Source organism: Helianthus annuus, chromosome 15, assembly GCF_002127325.2.
Source record: "Helianthus annuus cultivar XRQ/B chromosome 15, HanXRQr2.0-SUNRISE, whole genome shotgun sequence".
In the NCBI taxonomy this organism is placed as follows: domain Eukaryota; kingdom Viridiplantae; phylum Streptophyta; class Magnoliopsida; order Asterales; family Asteraceae; genus Helianthus; species Helianthus annuus.
Window position 1 is genome coordinate 104,611,945 of NC_035447.2, and position 26,192 is coordinate 104,638,136.

The window sequence follows — 26,192 nt, forward strand, 5'->3', positions numbered from 1 at the left end:
TAAAAATAAAAACAAAAAACTCAAACTCAAGATGAAAAATTATAATCTGTGGTGAGGTCCACATCACCATCATCATCTCCATCATCATCGTTGATCTGATCAAGCACCAGAACCAATCCCATTGCAAATGCACCACCAAAACCAGGCTTCAGGGTTAGCAAGAACACATCCTTCCCTAGCATTACATTCGTTGTAGCATCCACTTTGCGTCGGATTTCCGCCATTGTTTCCTTCGCCGAATCGTAAATCGAGTCTATATAGAGTGAATCGATACAGAGTGAATCGCGATTCTTATATGTTACGGTGGAGAAGAAGATGATACAGAGTGAATCGCGATTTTGTAGGGTTTTTGATACGGTTTCCTTTTTCAAAATGGATATAAAGACTTTATTACCCCTACATATATCAAGTTAGTCCAAAATAATAAAAACATTTTACAATCTGGTCCCTATTGATCTCAACCATTAGATCAAAAGATCTAATGGCTGAGATTCTTTCTTACCCTTCTCACACTTTTGGTCTTTTTTACAGGAACCTCAATCTCTCTCTCTCTCTCCCTCTATATATATATATATATATATATATATATATATTATAAAAATCCTAAAACTAAGTCCATTCAAGAGTATCATAGATTGTCATGTAAGTCAAGCATGGAGGATTAATCTCATTGTATGATTCACCAATACACAAATCATCACAAGGATGATTCGGATGGTCATGAATGAAAAAGAAACAAACAACTAACTAATAAGTCTTCAAGTAGCCTAGTAAGAGTAACCCGGGTGAGCCGTCCCAACATGGAAAGAGTTAACTAAGTGTTGGAGGCTAGACAGGGTTATGTTACTTTAAGACTAGCAAGCTACTTGGATTAGCAAAATAAATCATCAAGTGATGTGTGGAACTGGTTAGGATAGCCTAAGCTTCCAAGGTTCACACTTGCATCAAACATAAGTCTTGCCATATGAACTATGGTAGACTTATGTGACTTCAACACTTGTGGGTTTTCTTAAAACCTAATAAAACAGAAAGTTTAGGAAGATGTTAAACATGAGATTCAAGTGGAAAAGTTGATTTTTATAAAATTTACCACACATTCATCCAAAACAGAAAGTTTGGACCTTAAACTAGTGTTGTTCCACCTTGGTAAACCATAGTAAACCTGTGGAAACATTCCTAGAGGTGTTCCAAGCTTTGTAGAGGAAGAAATGGTGAAGAAACGTTGAAGAAAAGTGAGTTTGAACTTACTTTTAGCACTTGAAGAAATCTGCCTTGTTCTTGATTTCCATCAGATTTTGGGAGTGTCTTGATGATTTAGAAGTGTTTGGAAAGTGCAAATGAGGGTTAGGGAGGTTGTTTATATAGTGGGTGAGTTAGGTTGGGTGTTAAATGAAGTTTAAAGGCAATTGGATGAGAAAATTAGGTGAAAAACTAGCCAATCTCGTAACAAAAACAATCTGGATGCGAATCGGTATTTCAGGAGACACGCGGAAGAAGACCAGGATCCTCCCATGTGTCGACTGGGAGTCATGTCAGCAAATTTCCATTTTTGGCCCCTGAACTTTGCAATTAGGTTATTTTATGTCGTAAACTTGCATTTTAACCCGGTTTTAGGTATTCAAAGTGTAATAAAGTATAGTATGAGTGTATGCAAGTATAATTTGAGTGTCGTGAATGTATGTATGAGTATTAGTATGTATAAAAAGTGCCGGTTTGCATGTAAACACGTATTTAAACAATCGATTGAACGAATAACTAGTACATATACAACATGAATTTCTTTACGATTAAGGTCTCGACTTACGAAGCTGGAAATGGAATATGAATACGATACGGATATAAGTTTCCAAAAATAAGAATATAAATAAACTTTCTAAACAAGGAAATTTCCAAAAAGCAAGGCGTTACATGACTTCAGTGTCGTCGGACCATTAGAGCATTTGAGTAGCACCATCATCGCCTGTGAAGGGTTTGGGGCTACACGTTACGAATTTCTAGTAGGTAAAGGTGGTTTTGGGAGGGTCGACTTTAGAATCTACCGGAACATTAGGGCTTGAGGTGGCTTGAATTTACTAACGATGTCGGGTTTGACTTGAGCCATTTGCTTAGCCGTAAATGCTAACATCTTCTTGTTTGAGCTTCGCTTGGAGCTCCTCTTAGAGTTACAGTTAGAAGAAAACTACAAGGTTGGGAAGGGAGAATGGTGAGACTTGATCAAATGGTTTTAAGAAAAAAAAATTTTGCACAAGTAATGTGTGATGGCATAGCATATAAGCATGTAAGGTTCACATTGTTCACATAGATGTAGCATGAAATCACGTTGAGTATAACTAAGAAACAATGAAAGAGTTGTAATTTTTTTTGGTTCTCGAATGTTATTATTGTTTTAGGTTGCGAGTATAGCGCGTTTCGGGGAGTTCGATTTGAAAAGGAGAAGGGATCAAGCATAAAACACATAGAAATTTATATAAGCGTAAAAGTGATTCAATTATAAAACTTGGAATGTTTTGGAACGGAATTAAGACTAATTCAAAGTAATCAAAACCCCTTTTTATTTCAGGAATCATGCTTTGGCCTAATAGGTAGAACACTCTCGCCAGAATCTTCGGTTAACAATATTCACCATTCTGGTTACTACATGTCCCTAGTCAATCACAAATTCCAGACTTTGCTGGGATTGAAAATCGAGGAGTGGGACTAGTCACCAAGATTTGGATATCACTCCTAACTTGGTGGTGTTGTTCCCTAAATGTGGTTGGTACTTACTCATCGAGAAAAGGAAATAAATATAACTCATTGGTTAGGGTCCACAAGAGTATGATAGGTGAAATTGCCATCAAGGTAAGGAAGTCACTCCTAACTTGATGGTGAAATTTTATAAAATGAAGATGCGGATTGAAAGTCGTCACCAAAGTAATGGTTTCACTCCTGATTTGGTGAGGTCGTTTCGTTTGTGAAATATGAGTGTCTTCGTGTCTCCATATCGTAGTATAAGTTTGCCTTTGGAATGGTAATGTATTAAGACCAAGAAGATGAGATAGAAGAAAATGAATAAAGAAAGGTCAAATAAGCACAATGTTCGGTTTCTTAACTATAAACTAGGTCAAATCATGGATAATTTTTCCTAATTCCCTATAGTTATGGCTCTGATATCAATCTGTCATACCCCAACTGAAGGTGGAAACATCGAGGCGGGACGAATGAGATTGCTCAAAATGTCATAACATGTTATTTGTGACAATAAATTAAGATTTCAAATTTAGTTTCATTTCATAACTTCCAAAGATGCATTTTCTCAAAAAGAATTTACAACAACTTGGGAATAACATAACTAAACATAAAAGAAATACTTAAATAAAAAATTCAGGCGTGTTTCCTATTTCCACCCTAAGTTGATTTCTCATGCATCATCATAATTTTCCTGCAACATGTATATAAAGTATCCATCAACACAAAAAGGTCGGTAAGCATACAAGTTTTGTCTACATAGCATACGTATAAAAATGTCTCAAATCCACATGTTGTTTGTACACTAAGTTATATGAACATACTAGCATGCATCAACTATAAATCAAACCAAAGTGTTCACTAGCGTAATCTTATCACCGAAATGAATAAGACCGTATTGATTGAATACTTAACAATGACCACAAAAGGGGCAGTGTGCTACATGTTAAGGAAGGCTTGCAAAGTTAATGATAGATGGCGTGCATAATAGAATTCTAGTATGTATAAACAAGTAGTATCACAAGTAGCATGTTTAAGAATTGAGTGTTTGCATAAGATCGATTTTATGTATGATTGTGAATTTAATAATAATACATGTTTCAACTCAAAGTGACTTAAAGCATAAAATGGGTCAAGTATATCATGTTTTAATAATAATACATGTTACAACTCAAAGTGATTTAATAATAATACATGTTACAACTCAAAGTGATTTAAAGCGTAAAATGGGTCAAGTATTCCACAAAAGCGAGTTGAAGGAGTTTGAAGGTTGGACCACCGAAGTTTCCCTAAAATGAGAAACAAAATTATGCAAGTTTATTGAGTTTGATGATGGGAAATGTATCCGGAATTTATAGATAGGAAAATACATAAAATATATATTTGCTTGGATATTCAATTGGACACCATTTTTAGTTAGTGTTTTGCATGAGTGTTACACTCATGGAAAGTCCAAAACAAGGAGTCCAATACTAAGATAAGTTCCACCTTAACATCTAACATTCAACCATGGTCATGGTTGATGTTATAGTTTGGTTTTGGATGTATTACATAGGTATATTAATAAGTATATTATAGTTTTGTATTGTCATGTATTAGAGGTATGGTAACCCTCTAACCTCATGATGCTCACCATTGCACAAAAATTACCACAAGCATGATTCGGATGGACATGAATAATATGAAGAACATAAACTAACTCTTCTAATTCACCATGTAACCAAGTGAGTTCAACTAGACAAGTGCTTCCAAACATGGTTATGACTTGAGACTTGGTGTAGTTTCTTTGTTTCCATGAAAGTTACTTCGTGACTTAGATTGTATGAAAATGGAGGTATGTAGCGTCAAAGTTTCTGAATTCATACCTCAACACAAGTCTTCCAACAATAGAACTTGTTGGTAACTTGGCTTGGTGCAAAGAAATCCAAGAAACAAGGTACAAGATGAAGAAGTATGAAAGTTTTAAGAAAAACACCCAACTTTGACCTCAAAATGGTGATGTACCAACTTGGTTTACCTTGGTAAACTTGTGGTAACACTCCTAGAGGTTGTCCTAGTAAGAGGAAAGCATGAAACAAGAAGAAAAGATAAAATGAGTTCAAAACTTCCTCTTTTGAACTTAAGAACAATTTGCCAACACTTGAATTCTATGGAGACTAAAAGGAGTTAAGAGTGTTTTGGAGGTGTGTAAAAGGATTAGGAGGTGTGGAAAAGGTGTATTTATAAGTGGGTATTAGGGTTTGGGTTTAAATGAAGGTAGTTGGGAGTTGGAGTGGAGAGAATGTTCAAAAATGACAAAATTCGTGAGTTGAATTGGAGTCTACTAGACCAGGTCCTTGCAAACCGTAAGACCTAAAAGATATAAAATTTTCAAAAATGTCACTTTAAGTCCCTACAGTTGGGTTGTGTGTTATTTCATGTTATAATTACATAGTTATGTATGTTTTAGAAATTTTTAAGGTGCATACATGCATGTGTAATGTGTGAATATGTTTGAATATAATTCCGAGAAAATATATTCTCTGTTTATGACTCGCTTTTTAAACATTAAATATAAATGCGTATTTCATGATTGTTTGCGTATAATGTATAGTATGATATAAAATGTGATTTCCATTATGATCAAAGTCTCGGAGTTACAAGGATTGAATTTGAAATACGAATTAAAATAAATTGAAAACGAAATGTAAAATACGAAACGCTACATAAATAGCTTTTCTATTTGTAGGATTAACTGGGTACGGTTGTTGTTGTTATTAATTGTGAAACATTAAAAAATAAAGTTTGTAAATCTTGTGTTTTTGGAAAACATATCAAACTACCTTTCATTGATTCTAATAATTTTATTTCTTTTCCTTTTGATATCATACATAGTGATCTTTAGACCTCCCCGATTTTGAGCACATGGGGTCACTGTTATTATATGTTGTTCCTTGATGATTTCACTAATCTTTATCTTATGGACTTGTCGTCTAAATAACAAGTCTGATGTATTTTCTACCTTCACCACATTCTATAACTTTGTTAAAACACAATTTGAACAACACATGAAACAGTTTCAATGTGAAAATGGCAAAGAATACGCTAATTCCATATATCAAAACTTTTGCAAAAAAAACGTAATGCAGTTCAGATTCTCTTGCCCACACACATCCTCCCAAAATGGCAAGTTGAACGTAAAATTCGGTTCATTAACAATGTTATTCGGATTCTTCTCGCTCAATAACACTTATTGGCATCATGGACTCGAAGTTGCAACATATCTCATTAATATTTTACCTAGTAAAATACTAAACAAACAATCTCCTACCCAATGCCTTCCATCTTACGTGCACCTTCGTATGTTTGGATGCCTCTACAGGTGCTTTACAATACCTCACTTTTACTCGCCCTGATATTAGTTATGCTGTGCAACAGGTATGCATGCATATGCACTCCCCACGAATCGATCACCGGAACACTTTAAAGTGTATCATCCGATATAGTCAAGGTACATCCTCATATGGTCTCACTCTGAGAGCATTTTCTAACATTACATTGCGAGCCTATACAGATGCTATGCTGATTGGGCTGGATGTCCACATACTCGTAGGTCTACAGCTGGTTATTGTGTATACTATGGTCCTAATATGCTATCTTGGTCCTCCAAACGTCAGGTAGTAATATCCCGTTCTAGTGCCGAAGCAGAATACCATAGTGTCGTAAACGTGGTTGCTGAACTTTGTTGGGTTTGTAATTTATTATTAGAATTACATCACTCTGTCACAGACGCCAGCTTGGTGTATTGTGACAACATTAGTGCTATTTATTTATCTGGGAATCCGATTCACATCAGTGAATCAAACATATCAAGCTAGATATTCACTTTGTACGAGAACTTGTTAAAAGGGGTCAGTTCGTGTTCTTCATATCCCAGCTCGTTATTAGATCACACATATTTTCACCAAGGGCCTACCAAAAGTTCTTTTCGATGATTTCAGAATCCAGCCTGGTGTCGCTTCGACTATGAGGGTGTAATAAATGCAATCTCGTATATAATAGGAATATGTATATTCTAGCGATTTAGGCATATCTATCCCTAAAAATAGGAGATATCATTTGTATTATATATACAATTGTAAATCAATGAAATCAGTCAATCGAGTCAAATAATCTTTCAAAAACCTTAAAGCATGGAAGTCAGAATTATTCAACAAGGGAATTTAGTTTCATACACCATGTACTTTGGGGAATCTACACCAATGTCTGTAAACTGCAGTTTACAAGAAGCTAAACTACAATTTACAATGTTTTCTTTTGTTTTTGCAGATGCCAGTGACGAAGCTTGAGATTTCTAACCGAGGAGTCGAAAACGTATATACCAAAAAATTTCTATAAAACCGGGGGTCAAAAACGTATATACCTAAAAATTTCTATACGAAAACTACATACTCTCCACGATTGAGCGAAAATGTTTGGGGGGTCGACCGCCCCTCCCGCCCCCACTATGTTGCGCCCCTAGTAGATGCTACTGTAAACTGTAGTTTACGAACATGTAAACTGTAGTTTGTTCTGTTTAATTGGTTTTTTAAATATAAAAGTAAACTGCAGTTTACTATAATAAACTACAGTTTACTAAACAATAAAACTTTGAATAAACTAACTTTTTTTATTATTATGTATAATTATTTTTTATTTTTTTATTATATAAAAGTATTTATTATTGTATATTTATTATTTAAAAGTTGTTTATTTACTTTTTTATTATTTATTATTACCTTATCATTGTTTATTTACTATTTATATTTTTTATTTATAACTTCTCTAAGTTATTTTTTATTTTTATAATTTATAGTAATCAATTAATTATTAATTATTATTTTGTTATTAATTATTATTTATTTATAATCTATGTTTACATGTGGAGAAGGTTTTGCTTTATACATATATTGACGTGATACGAATACATTTTCCTAACCAGCTACATCGCTTGTGTTGTTTGATTTGTAACACTATCTTGGGTCAGCACAATGAAATCATATCTTGGTGTGTTTGAAGGGTTGGCAAAATAACTTTGTCTAGCAATATCTTGGTTAACCTCATGAAATTATGTACTATTTATCGTGAATTTATACATGCATAATCATAGCAGCTTGTGAAGCTTGTTTAGCCTTTATGTACAGGATATATTGGTTTCTACATATGTTGTGATTCTTGCACTACATGTTGTCAAGCTGTTTGAATAATAAAACAAGCAATAAGAGTTTGTGAAAGTGTTTTACAAAATATATGATAGAAGGGTGTCACCACAAGATGGCATGATGCACTTTATCACCCTATATGACATGATGCACCTTAATTCATTACTGAAATGAGTCAATGCTAAATATGATTTATGACTTTTGTGCCCTAGAATGTCTTGTGGCTGGCTTACTATTTGATTACATATGTGGTAAAACGCATTGTGCAAGTTAGAAAAAAAATGATACTATAATTCCTTATATTTAACCGAAAATTAATTGGGTACATTGAAGTACTTGCCTGTTTGTGGCGTTGAGTATTATTAGGGAGGCAGGTTGATGCGGTGAGAGGTAAGATAATTCCAACACCAGATATGCGCATAGAGCAACACTGTAATAGAGTTGTAAGAAAAATTAATAAATCATTTGTTAGATATTTAGTAATCTCTAGCATGCCTCATATATACTCAATATGTTTGACAAAAAGATCCATGGTGACTTTTGTTGCTTACCCCCTGAAACATACAAGTAAAACAATCCAAAACAAAGCACTCGCCCAACTTGATTCCTTATATGCTATCCACACCTGATAACCAATCAAGTACAAACAGGAGATGCAGAGATCTATCAGATCCAAAGGTAACTGTTAATTAATCCAAAGCCATTACTATGTATTTAAAATCTTATAACACCCACATTATATTATTGGTAATGTTGTTAAAAAATATATGACTGGGACATGGTTTTTAAGAAGGCAAACGGACTTTATCACATCTTAAAATTATGTAATTATTATATAGAGGGCCTTTTTTATTAACTAACTGAACATCCGGCCCAATGAAATTATATTGTCTGATTTTGGAAACAAGACAGGTTACTCATCTGGTAGAGACTATTGCCTTTTAGTCGGATGTTTTAGGTTCAATCCTAAAAAAGATGATAATTGGATGTACTTTAGTAGTAATTGAGAGTTGTATACCATTAGCCGTTCATCAAAAAAATAATAATAATACGACGGGTTTTATAACCCTAAAATAACGCCTAATAAAAGTTTTAAAACTTGTAATTATCAATCGATGCTGCTAAACATACCGGCTATCTCTTTATTTTTACTAAACGTACCTCTCCCCTAAATTTCATACTAATACAGTTTAAACCTTTTTAGTGGCCAAAGGTTCCAGGGTAAGGGTTCTCAATATGGCCGCAAAGTAATAAAAAACTTTCTTAATTGTTTTAATAGTTTCAAAATAATAAAAACATGTTCTAATTTATGTTGCAGCTACAGGGTGGTCAGAAATAATTACTAGATAAAGAAAAACATTTATTTAAACCTCGAAACCTTATAGCGACAACATCTCACCTCCATAGGTTAAAACATATTTTATTATTATTTATGAATAAAGAATAAAATAAAACCAAAAAATATATTTTTCTGTAGCGACGACAAGTTGGCAATATAGAGTTTGACTGGTCAAAAGTTTGGAAACATTTATAATGGCGTCATGTCGTCGCTATATGATAAGATATGCGGATTGAGGACGTCCGTCGTCACTATAGAGTCGTTGGTATATGGTAACATTTTTGCAATGACATACCGAAAAAGTCACAACGTAGATATTCATGTCGATGGCAGTTGTCACGAAGCACCTGTCAACAATTTCTCTTTATTAATGCCAACTTATAGCAAACTATATTCTATTTTACTTTCAAACGAAAAGGAAGAATGTTTACGATGCGAAATATTTGATATAGGATGGAGATAACTCAAGAATAAGTGTATAGATCAAAACTCCCAACACCAAGCAACCTAAAACTGAAAAGATCACCCTTGCAGCTACAACAGAACTTCCTCCACTTACATCCCTAAGCCAAATAATGGAATCAAATCAGATCTGAATGTCTTAACACATGAAAGAATGAAGACATCAAACCTGAACTTGTCATTTAAAACATAATATGTTCACACTCCAAAAGACAAACAAGTTTAGTGGATCTTATGTTATTTCTTGCCTTTTTTGACGTCTTGCTAACACAAAATATAATGGATCTTTCACATATTCTTCATGTGACAACTTGTAGAACTGTGTAAGGATATATCCAAGGCTAACGAGACTACACATAGGGGAAACATCCACAATAATTAGTATCTACAAACTCTAATAAATACTGAAAAAGAGTTAAAAGGAAAAATAATGATTATAAATAGTTTCGCGACAAGGAGGCTTTGGCTAGACGTCATATTCAGTGTGGCGACCATAATTGCGTTTTATGTGAGAGTAACGAAGAATCGCTTGAGCACTTGTTAACTGGGTGCATCACTTCGATGGGCGTTTGGAATGCGATAGCTTCTTGGTGCAATATCCCTAGACCTTTTGTTTTCCACGTTAATGATTTGGTGGAAGTGCATAAGGTGAGTGGCGTGACGGGGAATAAAAGATCGATTATTCATGGCATTGTTATCATTACTTGTTGGAGGATTTGGCGTGCTAGGAATGAAAAGATATTTTCTGGAAAGGATACGAAGGTGGTGGAGATGGTTGCGGATATAAAATCTTTGGGTTTTCTTTGGTACAAAAATAGATCTAAGCTAGGGGTAGTGGATTGGAATAGATGGTGTCTGTTTGATGTAACGTGATTGTTGTTTATTGTTTTTGGTTTTCGGCGTCTTTCTCCGTCTTGGTGTTAGTCGTCGGTGGTGTTTGTTTTATGAAAGTCAATTTTCCAAAAAAAAAATCTAATAGATAGAAGAGTACCTTCCGAATAGATACATTGTACTCACTAAAACAACCGCAACAATCCAACTTGATTCCTTGTAAGAAATCCATGCCTAATTAAGGAAACCGATATAAAATGACATATTAGGGTATAGTTGATTCAAAAATGTTTAAATATAATACACTACAGAGAATCCGCCCAATAGCAGCGACATGTAAAAAGCTTGTAAAAAAATTTCTTGTAGTGGTATCAATAATGGTTGAGATCAAAGTACAAATAAAAATGAGAATGAAGGTTATTTTTGTAATATCGGTTTATTTCAAATTCCACCACTTTTTTCAAACATTCATGACTTTTTATACGACATTATTTTTACAATAAATGTTCATCATAAAATTGAAGATTTTTTTATTTTTAGTTCGAGTACATATTGCTATACAAAAAATGATAACTGAAAAACGAAAATTGTGTTGTATAAGATTTTTATTCTAGTCTTTTTATGCTTGACTTGTGCAGTATTTTTTATGCTGAATTTTTATACTAGATTTTTTTGTGTTTAATTTTTTGTGTTGTATTTTAAGAAATCATAAAAGTGAGAGGTTGTATTTTAGGACAAAAATGTTCTATAATCCTAATCTGAATGATTTATTTGAGAAAAAATCTTCAATGTAAAAAGGGAGGAAAAAAATGCTATAATAGAATAACAATATAAACTTTATCTATCCTTCCATTCATTCTCTTACTAATTAATTAATAATTAATTAAAACAATTTATACTACAAATATCTAAATTTATCCTACATATGCACATCTCTTTTATATATATATATATATATATATATATATATATATATATATATATATATATATATAGGGTAAGGTTCATGCGAGAACCACCTTATTGCGAGAACCGCGAGAACCAATGTGAACACAACCTAAAATAGCTAAAAAAAACCTAAAAAAACCTAACCCCCACCCCCAAAAACCTAAACCCCCCCCCCCCAAAAAAAAAAAAAAAAAACCTAACCCCCCCCCCAAAAAAAAAAAAACCTAAACCCCCCTCCCCCCCCCACCCCCAAGCTAAAATGCTAAAAACTAAACCCCCAAAAAACCTAAAAAAATCAAAAAAAATTCTAAAAATTTTTTTTATTTTTTTACTATTTTTTTATGTTCAAATCGCTACTTTTAGTATCCAAAAAAAAAATTTTTTTTTGCATACTAAAAGTAACGATTTTTATATAAAAAATAGTAAAAAAATAAAAAAAAATTTTTAGGTGTTTTTTAGATTTTTTAGGTATTAGTGTTTGTGTTCACACTGGTTCTCGCGGTTCTCGCAATAAAGGGTGGTTTCTAACGGATCTTTGTCCTATATATATATATATATATATATATATATATAGGGAGAGGATCATGAGAAAACTAGATATAAATGAGAAAACTAGAAAACTAACTAAAATCCACTAAAAGGGAGAGGGAGGGAGACTTTTAATGAAGGAGGGGGGACTTTTAATGAAGGAGGGGTAAAATTGGAACAAAAAATATATAAATTTTCAAACATTTCTCATTTCTCCATACGTTATCATTTTAAAACAAAAATGGTACCATAAGATCACAAATTTTCTTATCTTTCATTCAAGTATATTCGAGCATATTTTGACATAAAAAAAGATTTATGGTGTCGTCTTGTTTTCTACACTATTATTATAGTAGTGCACATGTGCAATGTAACATGTACTACAATTGCATTACATGCTTAAAATTAGCTTTTTGAGTCTAGTTTAGCTTTTAGGGTTAGTTTTTTTGGAGGTTTAGGATTAGGATTAGGTTTTTGGGTGTGGGGGGAGGGGGGGTTTAGGTTTTTTTGGGGGTGGGGGGGGTGGGGGGTTTAGGTTTTTTTTCGGGTTTATGTTTAGGGTTTAGTTTTAGGTTTTTGGGGGTGGGGGTGGGGGGTTTAGGTTTTTGGGGGGTGGGGGGTGGGGGGTTTAGGTTTTTGGGGGGTGGGGGAGGGGGTTTAGGTTTTTTGGGGGGGGGGGGTGGGGGGTTTAGGTTTTTTTCGGGTTTATGTTTAGGGTTTAGTTTTAGGTTTTTGGGGGGTGGGGGTGGGGGGTTTAGGTTTTTGGGGGGTGGGGGGTGGGGGGGTTAGGCTTTTGGTGGGAGGGTGAATTTAGGTTTTGGGGGTGGGGGTGGGGGGGGTTTAGGTTATTGGGGGGTGTCGGTGGGTGGTGGGTTAAGTGGTTTAGGCTTTCCGTATTAGTGCACATGTGCAGTACAACAAAAAAAATTTTTTTTTTTTTTTTTGAAAATTTTTTTCCATACATATAAAGTAGCGATTTTTTATTAAAAAATTGTAAAAAAAAAAAAAAAATTTGGTATTTTTTTTGGTTTTTTTTATGTTTTTTTAGTTAGTTTTTTGGTTTTCTCATTTAAACTAGTTTTCTCATGATCCATCCCCTATATATATATATATATATATATATATATATATATATATATATATATATATATATATATATATATCAAAACTATATCCTACACATATCCAAATTTATCTTTAACCATAAATTAGGTTTGTTTTGAAAGTGTATATTTTAAGAAATATCTAGTTTTTAGTTTAATTTAGTTTTTTTTTTTTTTTGAACGGCAAATTTGGATCACTGACGGACTACTGGAGTATCATCGTGCCACCAGCAGAACCACCCGATCATATCCATCTCCACTAGGCATAATGCCTATACACCAATTCAGAAGGAAATCCAATAAATATGGGAAAACTCCCTTGTGAGAATCGAACCCAAGACCTATTGGTCCAAAGTCTTATCTCACCCCCAAGATACCACTAGGCTATAAAGCCATGGGTGTTTAATTTAGTTAAATAATTTAAATGAATACAATAAATTAATCATTTGTGTAAATTTACTCGTATTCCCTTACAATAATATTAAATACACGTATCAAATGCATCATTTATATTAGTTTAAACTTATTTTTTTCTATTCTTATTTGAATCCATCACTCTCTCTCTCTCCATATATATATATATATATATATATATATATATATATATATATGGTAGGGTTAGTTTACAAAGGATATTCTTCTTATAAAGTGTGGGAATTGTACGTAGACATTGTGTTTTGAATTTTACGCATGATATTTTAGATTCTTTTAGCTAGGGCTGTAAACGAACCGAACGTTCAGCGAACAGTTCGTGAACCGTTCGGCGGGAAGTTCGTTTATGTTCGTTCGTTTAATAAACGAACGAACATGAACAATAAATTTCGTTCGATTAGTTAAATGAACGAACATGAACAAAGGTCTCGTTCGTTCGACTGTGTTCGTGAACATTCGGTAAGGTGTTCGTGAACGTGTTCGTGAACATGTTCATGAACATTCGTTGATTTGTGTTCGTTTATGTTCGTATGTTTGTGTTTTAATTGAGATCTTTGTACTTTTTTATACCTTATTTGTACTTTTTATATTATAAAACTTTTATTTATTTTATTACCTAACAATTAAACTTGGAAATTCACTTTCACCTTCTTTATGCATTATTTCCCTTTCATTTCTTATTATTTACATCAGCGAATACAATCGACCTCCGTTCCAAAATAAGGGATTCAAGTTCGAGTGCTACTCTCTGGGCCATCTATCTTTATCCTTTGTCGCGTTTGCCAAATTTATTTGTGTTTGTTTGTGTTCATGAACCGTTTGCGAACACGCTCATTTTCTTAATGAACGAACACGAACATAAAATCTCGTTCGGTAAGTGTTCATGAACCGTTCATGAACACATTTATTTCCTTAACGAACGAACACGAACAAGGCCTTGTGAACACGAACAAGGCCTTGTGAACAAGGCCTTGTTCGTGTTCGTTCGGTTCATTTACAGCCCTACTTTTAGCATTGTATAATATATAAAGATATTAAACGTAACAATATAAAACACAATCATATGTATTATAGGTATCAAATTTAAAACACACTGATTAACTTTCTTTGCATGGTGTTTTAGATTTCATGCCTATAATACATTTCATTATATTTTAAATTATTACGTTCGTTTCTATTTTTTTATATTAGCTCATGCCAAAAAAAAAAAAAAAAAAAAAAAAAAAAAAAAAAAACTAAAACATCATGCCTAAAATTTAAAACACAATACTTACATAGGTTTCTTACACTATGCAGAAAAATTAACCCTTGTAGACAAACCCCTAACTGTATAGCTTGTAAGTGCAGCTTTCGTTGGATAACTGTGCTTTATCAGTTCTGTTCATCAACGTCAAATGCCAGTCAAAGTGATTGATTAAGTTCGGATAGCTTGAGCTGATTGATTAAATTCGGACAATATAAGGTGTGAAGGATCCGAATTTGTGACATGAGATGGTCTGGACTTAGGGTTTTGCCTCAGGCTATATATATGGCAGTATAGGTTAGAATTGTGTATCAATCCATCACATTCATTCATCTCAGTGAGAATGGATCAGGGTGATCAGCTTTATGCAACCTCACACAAACCCTAAGGAATTCCTCAACAGTGTGTGCACATTTCTAGAGAGAGCGTGACTATGTGTTAGTGAGAGAAAGCTCGGGTTAGATCTTTATGATCTAAACCAGCTTGTAGATGATGTATACTCTTTTGGTATGTCATCTGTGATGACTGATTTGTTAATAAAGAGATTCATCTTCTACATCTTTCTATCTTTTGTGTTTTTCATATCTTCTACGTCTTGAATCAAGTGCAATGTTGATGTTCGTCATCGATCTGGTGCTTTAACAGTGGTATCAGAGCATGGTAACCAATTCGGAATGGTCTAACCGCCTTCCGAATCACTATTGCTCTTGATTTGATGTTTGATTCTGCCAAACATAACGTGAAGATTCTGCAAAAAAAAAAAAAAAAAATTGAAGATTTTGAAGATGTTCGTCGTCTGAGAAGTTTTCTTCTTTTCCAAGTTGCTTTAGATCTGTGTTTTAATCCAAAAAAAGTATTGTGCGAACTTAATGTTGTGTTAGAAGTTTGGAAGTCTATATTTGTTGTTCTCATGACTTGTGTGAAGTCACACTTGTCAGTATTTGTGGTTTGTCCACATTGAATCAAGTCCGAACTTGTGATAAACAAACCTGTCCGCACTTACCTTCATTTCGTTTATCCGCATTTCTTAGCTATGTGCTTGTCCGCACTTGTGGATTAATATGCATCTATTGTCGGCACTTGTTTAATCAATTAAGTACGAACTTAGATGGTCATTGCTGGTCCGAACTTGTGAATTAAAGACCTGTCAGTACTTGTGAAATACTCTATGTCTGCACTTGTTGATACCCATTTATATCTGGACTTAAACATATTCATCGTTTGTCCGTACTTATTTGATGATACTTAGTCCGCACATAGTATAAATTCTATCATCCGCACTGAATATCAACAGTCTTTCCGCACATATCAATTAGAACTTGTGAATCACCAATCATTGTCCGCAATTGTTTTAAAAACATTATGCCCGCACATAACATTAGTCTCTTGTTCGCACATGTGCTTTGATTGTCCGTATTTAGCATCATTTTCTATGTCCGCCCTTAAGGAGATCAAACTTGTCCGCATTTAGACTTAAATGATATGTCTGCACCTAAATCTGATGTTTGCATTTGTAAGATCTATTCCATTGTCCGCACTTAGGTATTAAATACCATGTCCAAACTTAAATGTTTCTTTCACTGTCCGCACTTATTTGGTTGGTTGTTTGTCCGCACTTAAACATTGAAAGACTCATCTGGACTTGTAAGATCTAGTCTTCATCCGCACTTGTGAGATCAAGTCTTCATCCGCATTTGTGAGTTTACAATGTGTCCACATATAGGATTGGTACATCAGTCTGTACTTAGTTGTTTGGATTCTTGTCCGCACTTAACAATCAATTCTTGTCAATATTTGTTTAGTGTTTGTCAGAACTTGTGTTTTGAATCCGAATTTGTTGATTTTTATTTGTAAAGTCCGAATTTATGGGTTTTATTCGGAAGTTTCGAGTTATATTCAGTTTCTTGATTCTCGATGAATGGATTTGGTCCATTCTAGAGTTCGGACAATGTGGGACTTTATCGGGCATATGAAGAGATATGAAGGTGACATGGCTTAGACGTTGACAGTTTACGAAGAAATAGGGGAGTAAAAACTTCCTATTTTCTTCGTAAATCTAAAGCTTGTGCATAAAAAGACTCGTGTGTGATGGAGTTTTGTCAAGTATGTTCGTGTTTTCAATCAAGTATGGACGTGATGAAGTTGGATTCTCGGTTGACGACTAGTTAAAGATTCAGCCTTATTAGTTGCTGTTTAGAGTAGAGAATATTGGTTTCTGCGTCCCTCTTCAAAGACGGCTGCTAGTCTATTCTCGAAATAATGTGGTACTTCTTGATAAGGGGAAGATCGGAAATGAAAGCCATCGGAGATTCAGTGGATTCGTGAAAATAGGAGATTGACTCATGAAGATTCGTGACGAGATGAGATCATACATGAAAGGTTGCAGATTTTGATAAAGATGGTGGACGTACTTTACAAAGTTCAGTTTGTTATTAACTTATCGAACTGAACTTCATGTCTTTGTAAAGTTTGAAGTGTTCAAGGTTGGGGATTGGAAATCCAATGTCTTTTTCTACTGCCGGTTAGGTTTGAAGATTATGGTTTCGAGCGATATTCTTACATTTGGCTGTAGGCTAGTTCGCGTTAACTTGATTCGGGAATAGTTTGAGGGGGAGGATCTACAATGTTTGATTTTGGATTCTTCAGGTTTCACAAAGCGGCCATTTAAGTGATCGTCAGCAAGACTTTAATTAGAAGGGTTGAAGATCGCTGTGCTCTGCCGGAAAGATCAAGTCTCAACAAAAATAGGAAGCAGGCATGATATCATCAGTCAAGGGGGAGTCTGTAACCCAATATCCGATGACTGATGACTGAAGATTATCGATGGCAATACAAAACTGATAGCAATAGTTAGGGGGGATCTGTAAGTGCAGCTTTTGTTGGGTAACTGTGCTTTATCAGTTCTGTTCGTCAAAGTCAAAGGCCAGTCAAAGTGATTGATTAATTTTTGATAGTTTGAGTTGATTGATTAAATTCGGACAATATAAGGTGTGAAGGATCCGAATTTGTGACATGATATGGTCAGGACTTAGGGTTTTGCCCCAGGCTATATATATGGGAGTATAGGTTAGAATTGTGTATCAATCCATCACATTCATTCATCTCAGTGAGAATGGATCCGGGTGATCAGCTTTGTGCAACCTCTCACAAACCCTAAGGAATTCCTCAATAGTGTGTGCACATTTCTAGAGAGAGAGTGACTATGTGTTAGTGAGAGAAAGCTCGGTTTAGATCTTTGTGATCTAAACCAGCTTGTAGATGATGTATACTCTTTTGGTATGTAATCTGTGATGACTGTTTCGTTAATAAAGAGATTCATCTTCCACATCTTTCTATCTTTTGTCTTTTTTATATCTTCTACGTCTTGAATCAAGTGCAATGTTGATGTTCGTCACCGATCCGGTGCTTTAACATACCTACATGTGTGTGTGTATATATATATTTGTGTGTTGGGCGTGTGTTGTTATGGTAAAAAGCATTAAAAGGGTATTGCTTGCTCTCAGAATGATTCTCATACTTAGGCTTTTCGGGCTTTTTAGCGTAACTAGATAATTTATCGTGATGGATCATTTATTTCAGAACCAATTTTAATTTTAGAACCCTTAATTGAATATACATTTCTCTTTATTAGGTGTGTTATAGAAGGTGGTTATATAACCGCCTATCATAATATCTCATTAATTCATTAGTGTAATATATTCTATTGTTTTATGAGACTTTTATAGTTCTTAACTTGAAATTGGTTCGGAAAAGAATCTTGCCTTGTACACACGTACATGGGATATATCAATTCAGAAAACTATAATAAAACTTAATTCTTAATTATTTTTATCAAGTATATTGAAATCAAAAAAGAATGTATTAATGTAATGATGATTGTTACTTTATCACTTGTTTACATGAAATAAAAGTAATAAACAAATAATTTGATTGTTTTACATATATAAAACCTACATATATCTAGATTTATTTTTTTTTTAACGGCCAACGAAACTTTTATTTATCACATTGCTAACAAAATGCTAGCAATAAAAGAAATCCAAGAATACGAAACATATCTAGATCTATTACATGGAATAAAAGTAATAAACAAATAATTTGATTGTTTTACATATATAAAACCTACATATATCTAGATCCAGGTTGTATTACCTAACCAACAGTACAAAATGTAACTAAAAAAACTAGTCACATGGCAGCTTTTGATGCAATCTAAAAATAGTATTAATCTCTCACCTATTATGTGTCTTTCTCTTTTATTAAACAATAATAATTTAAATAATTAAATTAAACAATTAATATATGAAATATAAAGCTTCCTGTTTATATATATTGATAGGTTAAAATGAGAACCATCTTAAGTTGTGAGAACCGTAAGAACTAAGTTATCCAAAAGGTTTTTTCGAATTTTTTTCTCAAAAGTCATAAAAATCACTAGTTTCAGAAAAAAAAATTAAAATGCCGCATACAAACATTTACATGAGGCGTAAAAAAATATTTATCTTCGTACAAAATTTATATCAGCGCGTAAAAAACACTTGCATCAGTCAAAACTACCGACTCGACAATTTTTTTTTACAGATGTGTTTATAATATTTTTATCTACGTTTGTGTAAAAACAATTTAGCCCAACTCGCGCGGGAAGAAGGAGTTCTCACGGTTCTCACAACTCATGGTGGTTCTCATTTGAACCGAGCGCTATATATATATATATATATATATATATATATATATATATATATATATATATATGGGTTGGTTAACGTACAATATTCCTTAACGTACGATGCTACGAGATGAAAATACGTACATTATAAAACTCAAAACCCTAATCACGCATGTTGAAAACCATAATCATGCATGAACATATTGACACGTGTACAAAATCAGAAATCACGCATGGGGTAAAACCCTAATCACGCATGTATAATAACTAAGCTCTCCAAGTATATTACATTTTGATGTTTTCTTTATTTTTTTTCCTTTACCTTTAATCCTAGTACTTTTTATGTTTTACAATTTAACACAACACTGTTCACCTTTAACTTTGGTCTTATATTCTTATCATCTTTTACAAATTGTTCTTTTTATTCTTATCATCTTTTACAAATTGTTCTTTTTACATGTCGGTCTAAAATTTGCGAGTTATCGTTCCACAATGTGTGTGTGGTTTTTACGTCTATTATTTTTCTCGTTTAAGGAGCCGTCGCGTGGGTCGTGGATCGATTTAGTTATTTTTTTATGTTTTACATTTGGGTCTAAGTTTTTCACATTAACACGCCGCAACTGGTGTACGTGGTTCAATGTTTTACGTTTACTTTTCGTTCGGTTTTATGTTTTTTTTCATATCCTTTATTCTATGAGCTTTTCTAGAGTTGGTGCTCGCTTAAGGTGGTGTACATTGGTGCTACTTGGCACAATTTTACGCCCTAGTTCGAATGCAGGGACTTAATATGGGTTCTAATAATTCATGTGATGTTAATTAGACATGATTTCTATATGTATTTAACAGGGTTATGTTGCAAATTGTAACAACCCTCAAAAAGGCCCCACAAACATTCGTAATCGAAACCCCAAACGCGCACGACGAGAACCAGCACTAAAAATCAGAAAATTTAATTTTCATGCTTCTCGCGGGCCGCGACAGACTCCAAGGTTCCTTTCGCTGGGAGCGAGAGACCTTGTAGCCGCCATAGACACGTGTGGAACACGTGTCGTCCACGTATCAAGCCTACCCGGTGACTAAGCGCACCTATGGCCTAGCTAGACCCTCTCGCGGGCCGCGAGAAGGAAGCCTCTACCTGTCGCGGGGCGCGAGTCGCCCTGAAAACAGCTATAAATTGGACTAGGTTTGGGCATTTCAAACTGCTCAGAATTCTTTTCTTTCTCTCGCTCTCTTGTTCTATCATTTTAATGTTAGTACTTCTAAAACCTGAAGCTCTGCTCGTTATCAGGGTAACAACTCTAATCACTAAACACAGTACTATATCCAATCGATTGAAACCAATCCAATGGATGTTTAAGTGCTGCCGGTACCTGGCTATACTTTGTCATTCGTTGTGGGTTTTGATCTCGTGATTATCGTTAAAGTTGAATTGAGTTAATACACTAATACGAGTTCCATTGTATCTAGAAATTAGAACTCATAACCAGGGAGCTGCTAAACCAGAATACTTAGCGATTAAGTAAACTTAATGGCTAAGTAAACTTGATGGTTAAGTAAAACTTAACAGTTAAGAAAATTTAGTGGCTAAGAAAACTTAATGGTTAAGTAAACTTAATGGTTATGTAAAACTTAGTTGTTAAGAAAACTTAGCGGTTAAGAAAACTTGCGAGTCGCCCTGAAAACAGCTATAAATTGGACTAGGTTTGGGCATTTCAAACTGCTCAGAATTCTTTTCTTTCTCTCGCTCTCTTGTTCTATCATTTTAATGTCAGAACTTCTAAAACCTGAAGCTCTGCTCGTTATCAGGGTAACAACTCTAATCACTAAACACAGTACTATATCCAATCGATTGAAACCAATCCAATGGATGTTTAAGTGTTGCCGGTACCTGGCTATACTTTGTCATTCGTTGTGGGTTTTGATCTCGTGATTATCGTTAAAGTTGAATTGAGTTAATACACTAATACGAGTTCCATTGTATCTAGAAATTAGAACTCATAACCAGGGAGCTGCTAAACCAGAATACTTAGCGATTAAGTAAACTTAATGGCTAAGTAAACTTGATGGTTAAGTAAAACTTAACAGTTAAGAAAATTTAGTGGCTAAGAAAACTTAATGGTTAAGTAAACTTAATGGTTATGTAAAACTTAGCAGTTAAGAAAACTTAGCGGTTAAGAAAACTTAACAGCTATGTAAGTTAATTAATCGGCTAAGTAAATTACTTAATTAAACAGTTAAGGAAAATTAATCAGTTAAATAGCTAAGTGAGATAATCCGTTAAAAAGCCAAGTAAACTTGATAGCTAAAACAATTAAGTAAACATAATAGGTAAGTAAACTTAATCAGTAAGAAAAACCTAATAAATAAAGGAAACTCAATAAGTAAGAAAACTTCCTAGCTAAGAAAGGAATTTGCCTTACCTATAAATAGGAGCCTAGGACTTCATTCTTCCTTGCTCATTTCTTCTCTTCTTCTCTCTATACGTTGGTATTCTAACCAATAATCACCAATACGATATTCTGTCCGATCGATCCGGGTACCAACTAAAGAATGCTCAAGTGTTGTCTAAATAAGACTATACTTTGTTGACTTACGTTATGGTTCCGATCTCGTGACCATCGTTAGGTTTGATATGGTTTTACACTAATACGTATTCCACTCTATTAAACTAAATGTTTAACTATCAGAAAACTCTGATCCATAAACTTACTATCAAACAAGATGTTTAATCATCAGAAGACTTAGAATTAAGAGGCTTGTTTAATCAAGACTATATGCTAACAAGGTGAGTCATTCTCTTTTTATCAAATTGTTTTGCAAAACCCTAAATGTTTTCCAGTTATACTTACAATGATTAAGTCTTTGTAATCTTAAATTACTTCCAGTACGTGGGGTTTTGTATACAATTCTTGACAAGCGTCACTTTTGGGTGAACGGACCTAAATAGTGATATGACCACAGTCATAGGTCTTGCCGAGTGACAACTAGGCCAAATATTCTAAGATACAAACATCGTAATCGCTCTTAATACTGTAAATTATAACAAATGTGTTTTTGAATAACTGAATGAACTCACCAGTATTTCCTGCCGACCAAATGTTTTTAAAACGCGTTTCAGGTGATTATAGTAGATTAGAATAAGAGTTGTGATACGACACCGAAAGGCTTAAAGAAGTGGCTTATTTTATCAATTAAATTAAATTAAGAAACGTTGTTTCATATATTCGGGTTTATCCCATACTAAAGCTACCTTTGTAAAATATAGGTTTATTCCCATCTGTTTAATGAATAAAATCCGGTGTTTCAAAACTCTGATATTTTTCCTAACTCACGTTCCTGATGAAATTTTCCGCTGCAATATTTTCAAAATAACCACCGGTACCACTTGACTGCTCACGGCTTCCGTCCAGGGTGTGGTCGGGGGTCGTGACACAAATCAGATAAGGTTAGGGTAATTATTCATTAATATTGTAAATTTAAAGGGTTAGACGGTATTCATGAAAATTTTGGATGAAAACCTGAAGAAACGAGGCAAGGCTGAGCAAAAAAGTGTGATAAAGAAGAATATGGACTTCAAAGGGCATATGTTGAGCTAGAAAATGAGTTATGTCGAGCATAACATATGAATCATGATTGTTTCGATGAGATGAATCCAAATATGGGATTCTTGAGCTTCATATGGGTATGGGTCGTACCTATTTAGGTGAGGTGCATGTCGTACTCCCTAAACAACTTCCAACACACTTGTAATCTTATTAATAGGCTTTAGGCTTAATATAGGTACGGGTGGAAACCTTAGGGGACGCGATTTGGAGGCTGAGAAGGTTATTTAGGAGTAGATTTGAAGATCTAGAGGTCTTGAAGCTTGAGGATTGAAGATCTTACCATTTGTTTCGCGTTTAATCACGCATATCGATTTGGTTTGCTTTCATTTTTAGTTTCTATCACATCCATGACTTCTTTTAGAAATTGTTTTGGTTTGTTTTACATTACTATGATTTTGGTCTGTTTTATCTTTATCGTCGCTAATACATGTGGGTAATGATGTGGTGAACGGTGGATGGTGGTGAAGGTTGATGGTGGTGTTTGAGAAGACTGATATGTGTTTAGGAGGACAAGATGGGGTGTTTTTCTGTTTGAGAAGAAGAAGAAGATGACCCTTGGATCATTCTTTCATCAATGGTCAGGAGTAGATTTGGAAAAAGCACACATATCGAGCATTAGGGGGAGACCGCCATTGCTCCATGTTGCCACTATTGGCCTTGATGCTCGAATTTCTTGTAGTGTATGTCAACTCCGGAAGGTTGAGGTTGCTATGGAAGCATTATATGAAGAAGCGTTAAAGTGCAACTGTTCAGTTATACATGCTCGCTATTTGCAGCTAGCGTTTCAAGATCATCTATGAGTCTTCTTTCATCATACACATTTCTCCTAGCCGCTTCCTTTTTTGTTGTTATCTCTGGATCATTAGGCCGATGGTAAGAATTTTTCTAATCTTCTGATTTTGGTAATCAGAAGATCTGCAACATAAAACTGTATACCACTCATCATTTCACTCTGTAAAGCCCCTAGGTTTTCGTTACTATTCACTGACACATCATGACTAGCAAACAAAAGAAGAGCAATTAATCTGCCGCCAATGTGTTCTATGACTTTGTTGAATCGTTTGGCTAGTGACGGTGCATAATAGAGACTTGCAAAAAAAACATAATCCTTTGCAACTTGGTGTCAATAACTTCAATAGATTTCGAATGAAAAAAGTCATAATGATCTGATTTTCCCGAAAATCGCTAAGAACTTTGTTGAATATAAGTGTAGAGTGAGATAGTACAGAAAATGATAAGACATTGTTTGTTTCTAAGTTGAGTAGGTGTGTTTGGAACTGAAACACCATATTAGAAGTACCATTGTGAATAGAGACTGAAGAATGGGTTGTAAACAGGCTGGGTGATTTCGGACCATCAAATTGAAGGGCCAAATGAAGTCTAAATTCACAATGGAATGTGAATTAATGATCACCAAAGCTAGGGGATCATAAGGTATGTCAAATTTTGATGATTTGTGAAGTTGTGAAATTTGAATAATTATCATAATCACGAATTATGAATGAATTATTGAAGCTATGATTGAATTAGTGATGTATACTTGCTTAGGAACCAAACCCGAAGTGAAAATTATACATATGATGCTATAAATTGAATGATTATATGATTTACCACACTAGGATAAGTGGGTTTTAATCTTATGATGAATTTGATGATCCAGTTATGATTATAATCATCATATTTGATAGTAATCAGGAAATACTTAAACAAATTTTGTGTTTGAGTACATGGTCATACTTGCTAGGAATAGGATTAGTATGATAAAAATGAAAATGATGATAAGCTATGATCAAAATGATGTTTGATATCATCATGTGATAATCGAATGAAATTCGATTACAATAACTTGAATTCATAAGTAGTTAAAACGGTAGCATAATAAGGATGCTTACCGTGTAGTGGAAAAGTAATAAAACGTGTAGTTAAGCTACATCGTGTAATTACTTTTGTCAATAGGCAGTTTGACTTTTTAAAGTTAAAATGACCTTTTATATGATCGAATGATAAATTCGACGTAAAGATCGTAGGATGGAATAGTCGTGAATGATTGTGACTAGTCTAACCATCTTACAACTTACAATGATAGTTTGACGCTTGACAAGCTAGGTGAAAGCTTGGGAAGGAAGCGGGTCAAACGAATAAAGAATGAAGGAAAAGCATAATCTGGATGCTAGGTAAGTAAAGTTTACACTTTATTTATTGAATACCTAATGGTTTGTAGGTTATGAATAATAGAAAGCCATCTTTGAACTAGAATGTTCCGACACGACATGCGCAATTCGGAACAAAAGACAATGAGAATAAACCATGTTTAATGGTTAAAACGGACTAATACGATAATTTGGTCATGCAATGACTAATAGATAGTGAGTTTTAAATGATTACTTAATAAGGTAAACCAATACAAATAATAAGGGTAAAACGGTAATTCGGTCACTCGTTGACGATAACCATTAGTTTTGAAAGAAACTTTATGGCGAAAGACATAAAGGAGTCAAAAGAATCAAGAAATGATTTATAAGTAAAATGACCGCATGGTGTGAACCGGAGCGAGTCATGTAGACGAGATGATAATAAATCCATCTCGCAAAGATACACGGTTATTTAGACTAAACGGGTCAAAAGGTGAAATTATCACCCTTTGACAATATCGACTAATGGTTTGTCGAGTTGTATGATTATAGGAATAAATATCAAATGGATATTTACATCGCTATTACTTAGCGGCTATTAAGGCAAGGTATCGAAACAGGTCAATATATTGATCCGAGCCAGGTATGTATAATAGGTTAACTACTCAATTAGAACGAAAGGTTCATTGAGAGTTAAATGAAGTCAAAATAGACATTTGGTTACATTAATAAGTAAACCGAATGATTCAAGTAATGATTATTGTGTTTAGAAAACATAATGACTTTTCAAACAAAATCATAGCTAAAAAGAGGGATTTTGGTCAAACATGCTTTCAAAAGTCCTTCTTCGTAAATGAAAGGCTAAAATGGACCAAAACGCCCTTGTAAGCTAAATCGAGCGAACAACCCTTAAAAGTTGTTTGGAAATGAGTTTTATGATAAGACAAATACTTCGAATAAGTATCAAAAGCGAAAGATGTAAATTTATGGTCAAAT

The 26,192-nt window shown here is 34.0% G+C and overlaps 1 protein-coding gene across 3 annotated transcripts in view; it reads right to left on the reverse strand.

The window, feature by feature from the left end:
- Nucleotides 1–3,245: 3,245 nt before the first annotated feature.
- LOC110912066 overlaps nucleotides 3,246–26,192 on the reverse strand; it is a 34,065-nt gene continuing 11,118 nt past the window's right edge. The window contains exons 3-9 of one of the 3 annotated variants that reach the window (XM_022156737.2): nucleotides 10,700–10,773; nucleotides 9,957–10,058; nucleotides 9,678–9,809; nucleotides 9,542–9,593; nucleotides 8,459–8,532; nucleotides 8,248–8,337; nucleotides 3,246–3,421 (exon numbers count right to left, since the gene is read on the reverse strand). In XM_022156737.2, the coding sequence (XP_022012429.1) occupies nucleotides 3,388–3,421; nucleotides 8,248–8,337; nucleotides 8,459–8,532; nucleotides 9,542–9,593; nucleotides 9,678–9,809; nucleotides 9,957–10,058; nucleotides 10,700–10,773 (558 nt within the window). In that variant the 3' untranslated portion in view covers nucleotides 3,246–3,387. Of the gene's footprint in view, nucleotides 3,422–3,494; nucleotides 4,017–8,247; nucleotides 8,338–8,458; nucleotides 8,533–9,541; nucleotides 9,594–9,677; nucleotides 9,810–9,956; nucleotides 10,059–10,699; nucleotides 10,774–26,192 lie in introns of those variants that run through there. The other 2 variants (XM_022156736.2, XM_022156738.2) reach the window with 2 other exon arrangements.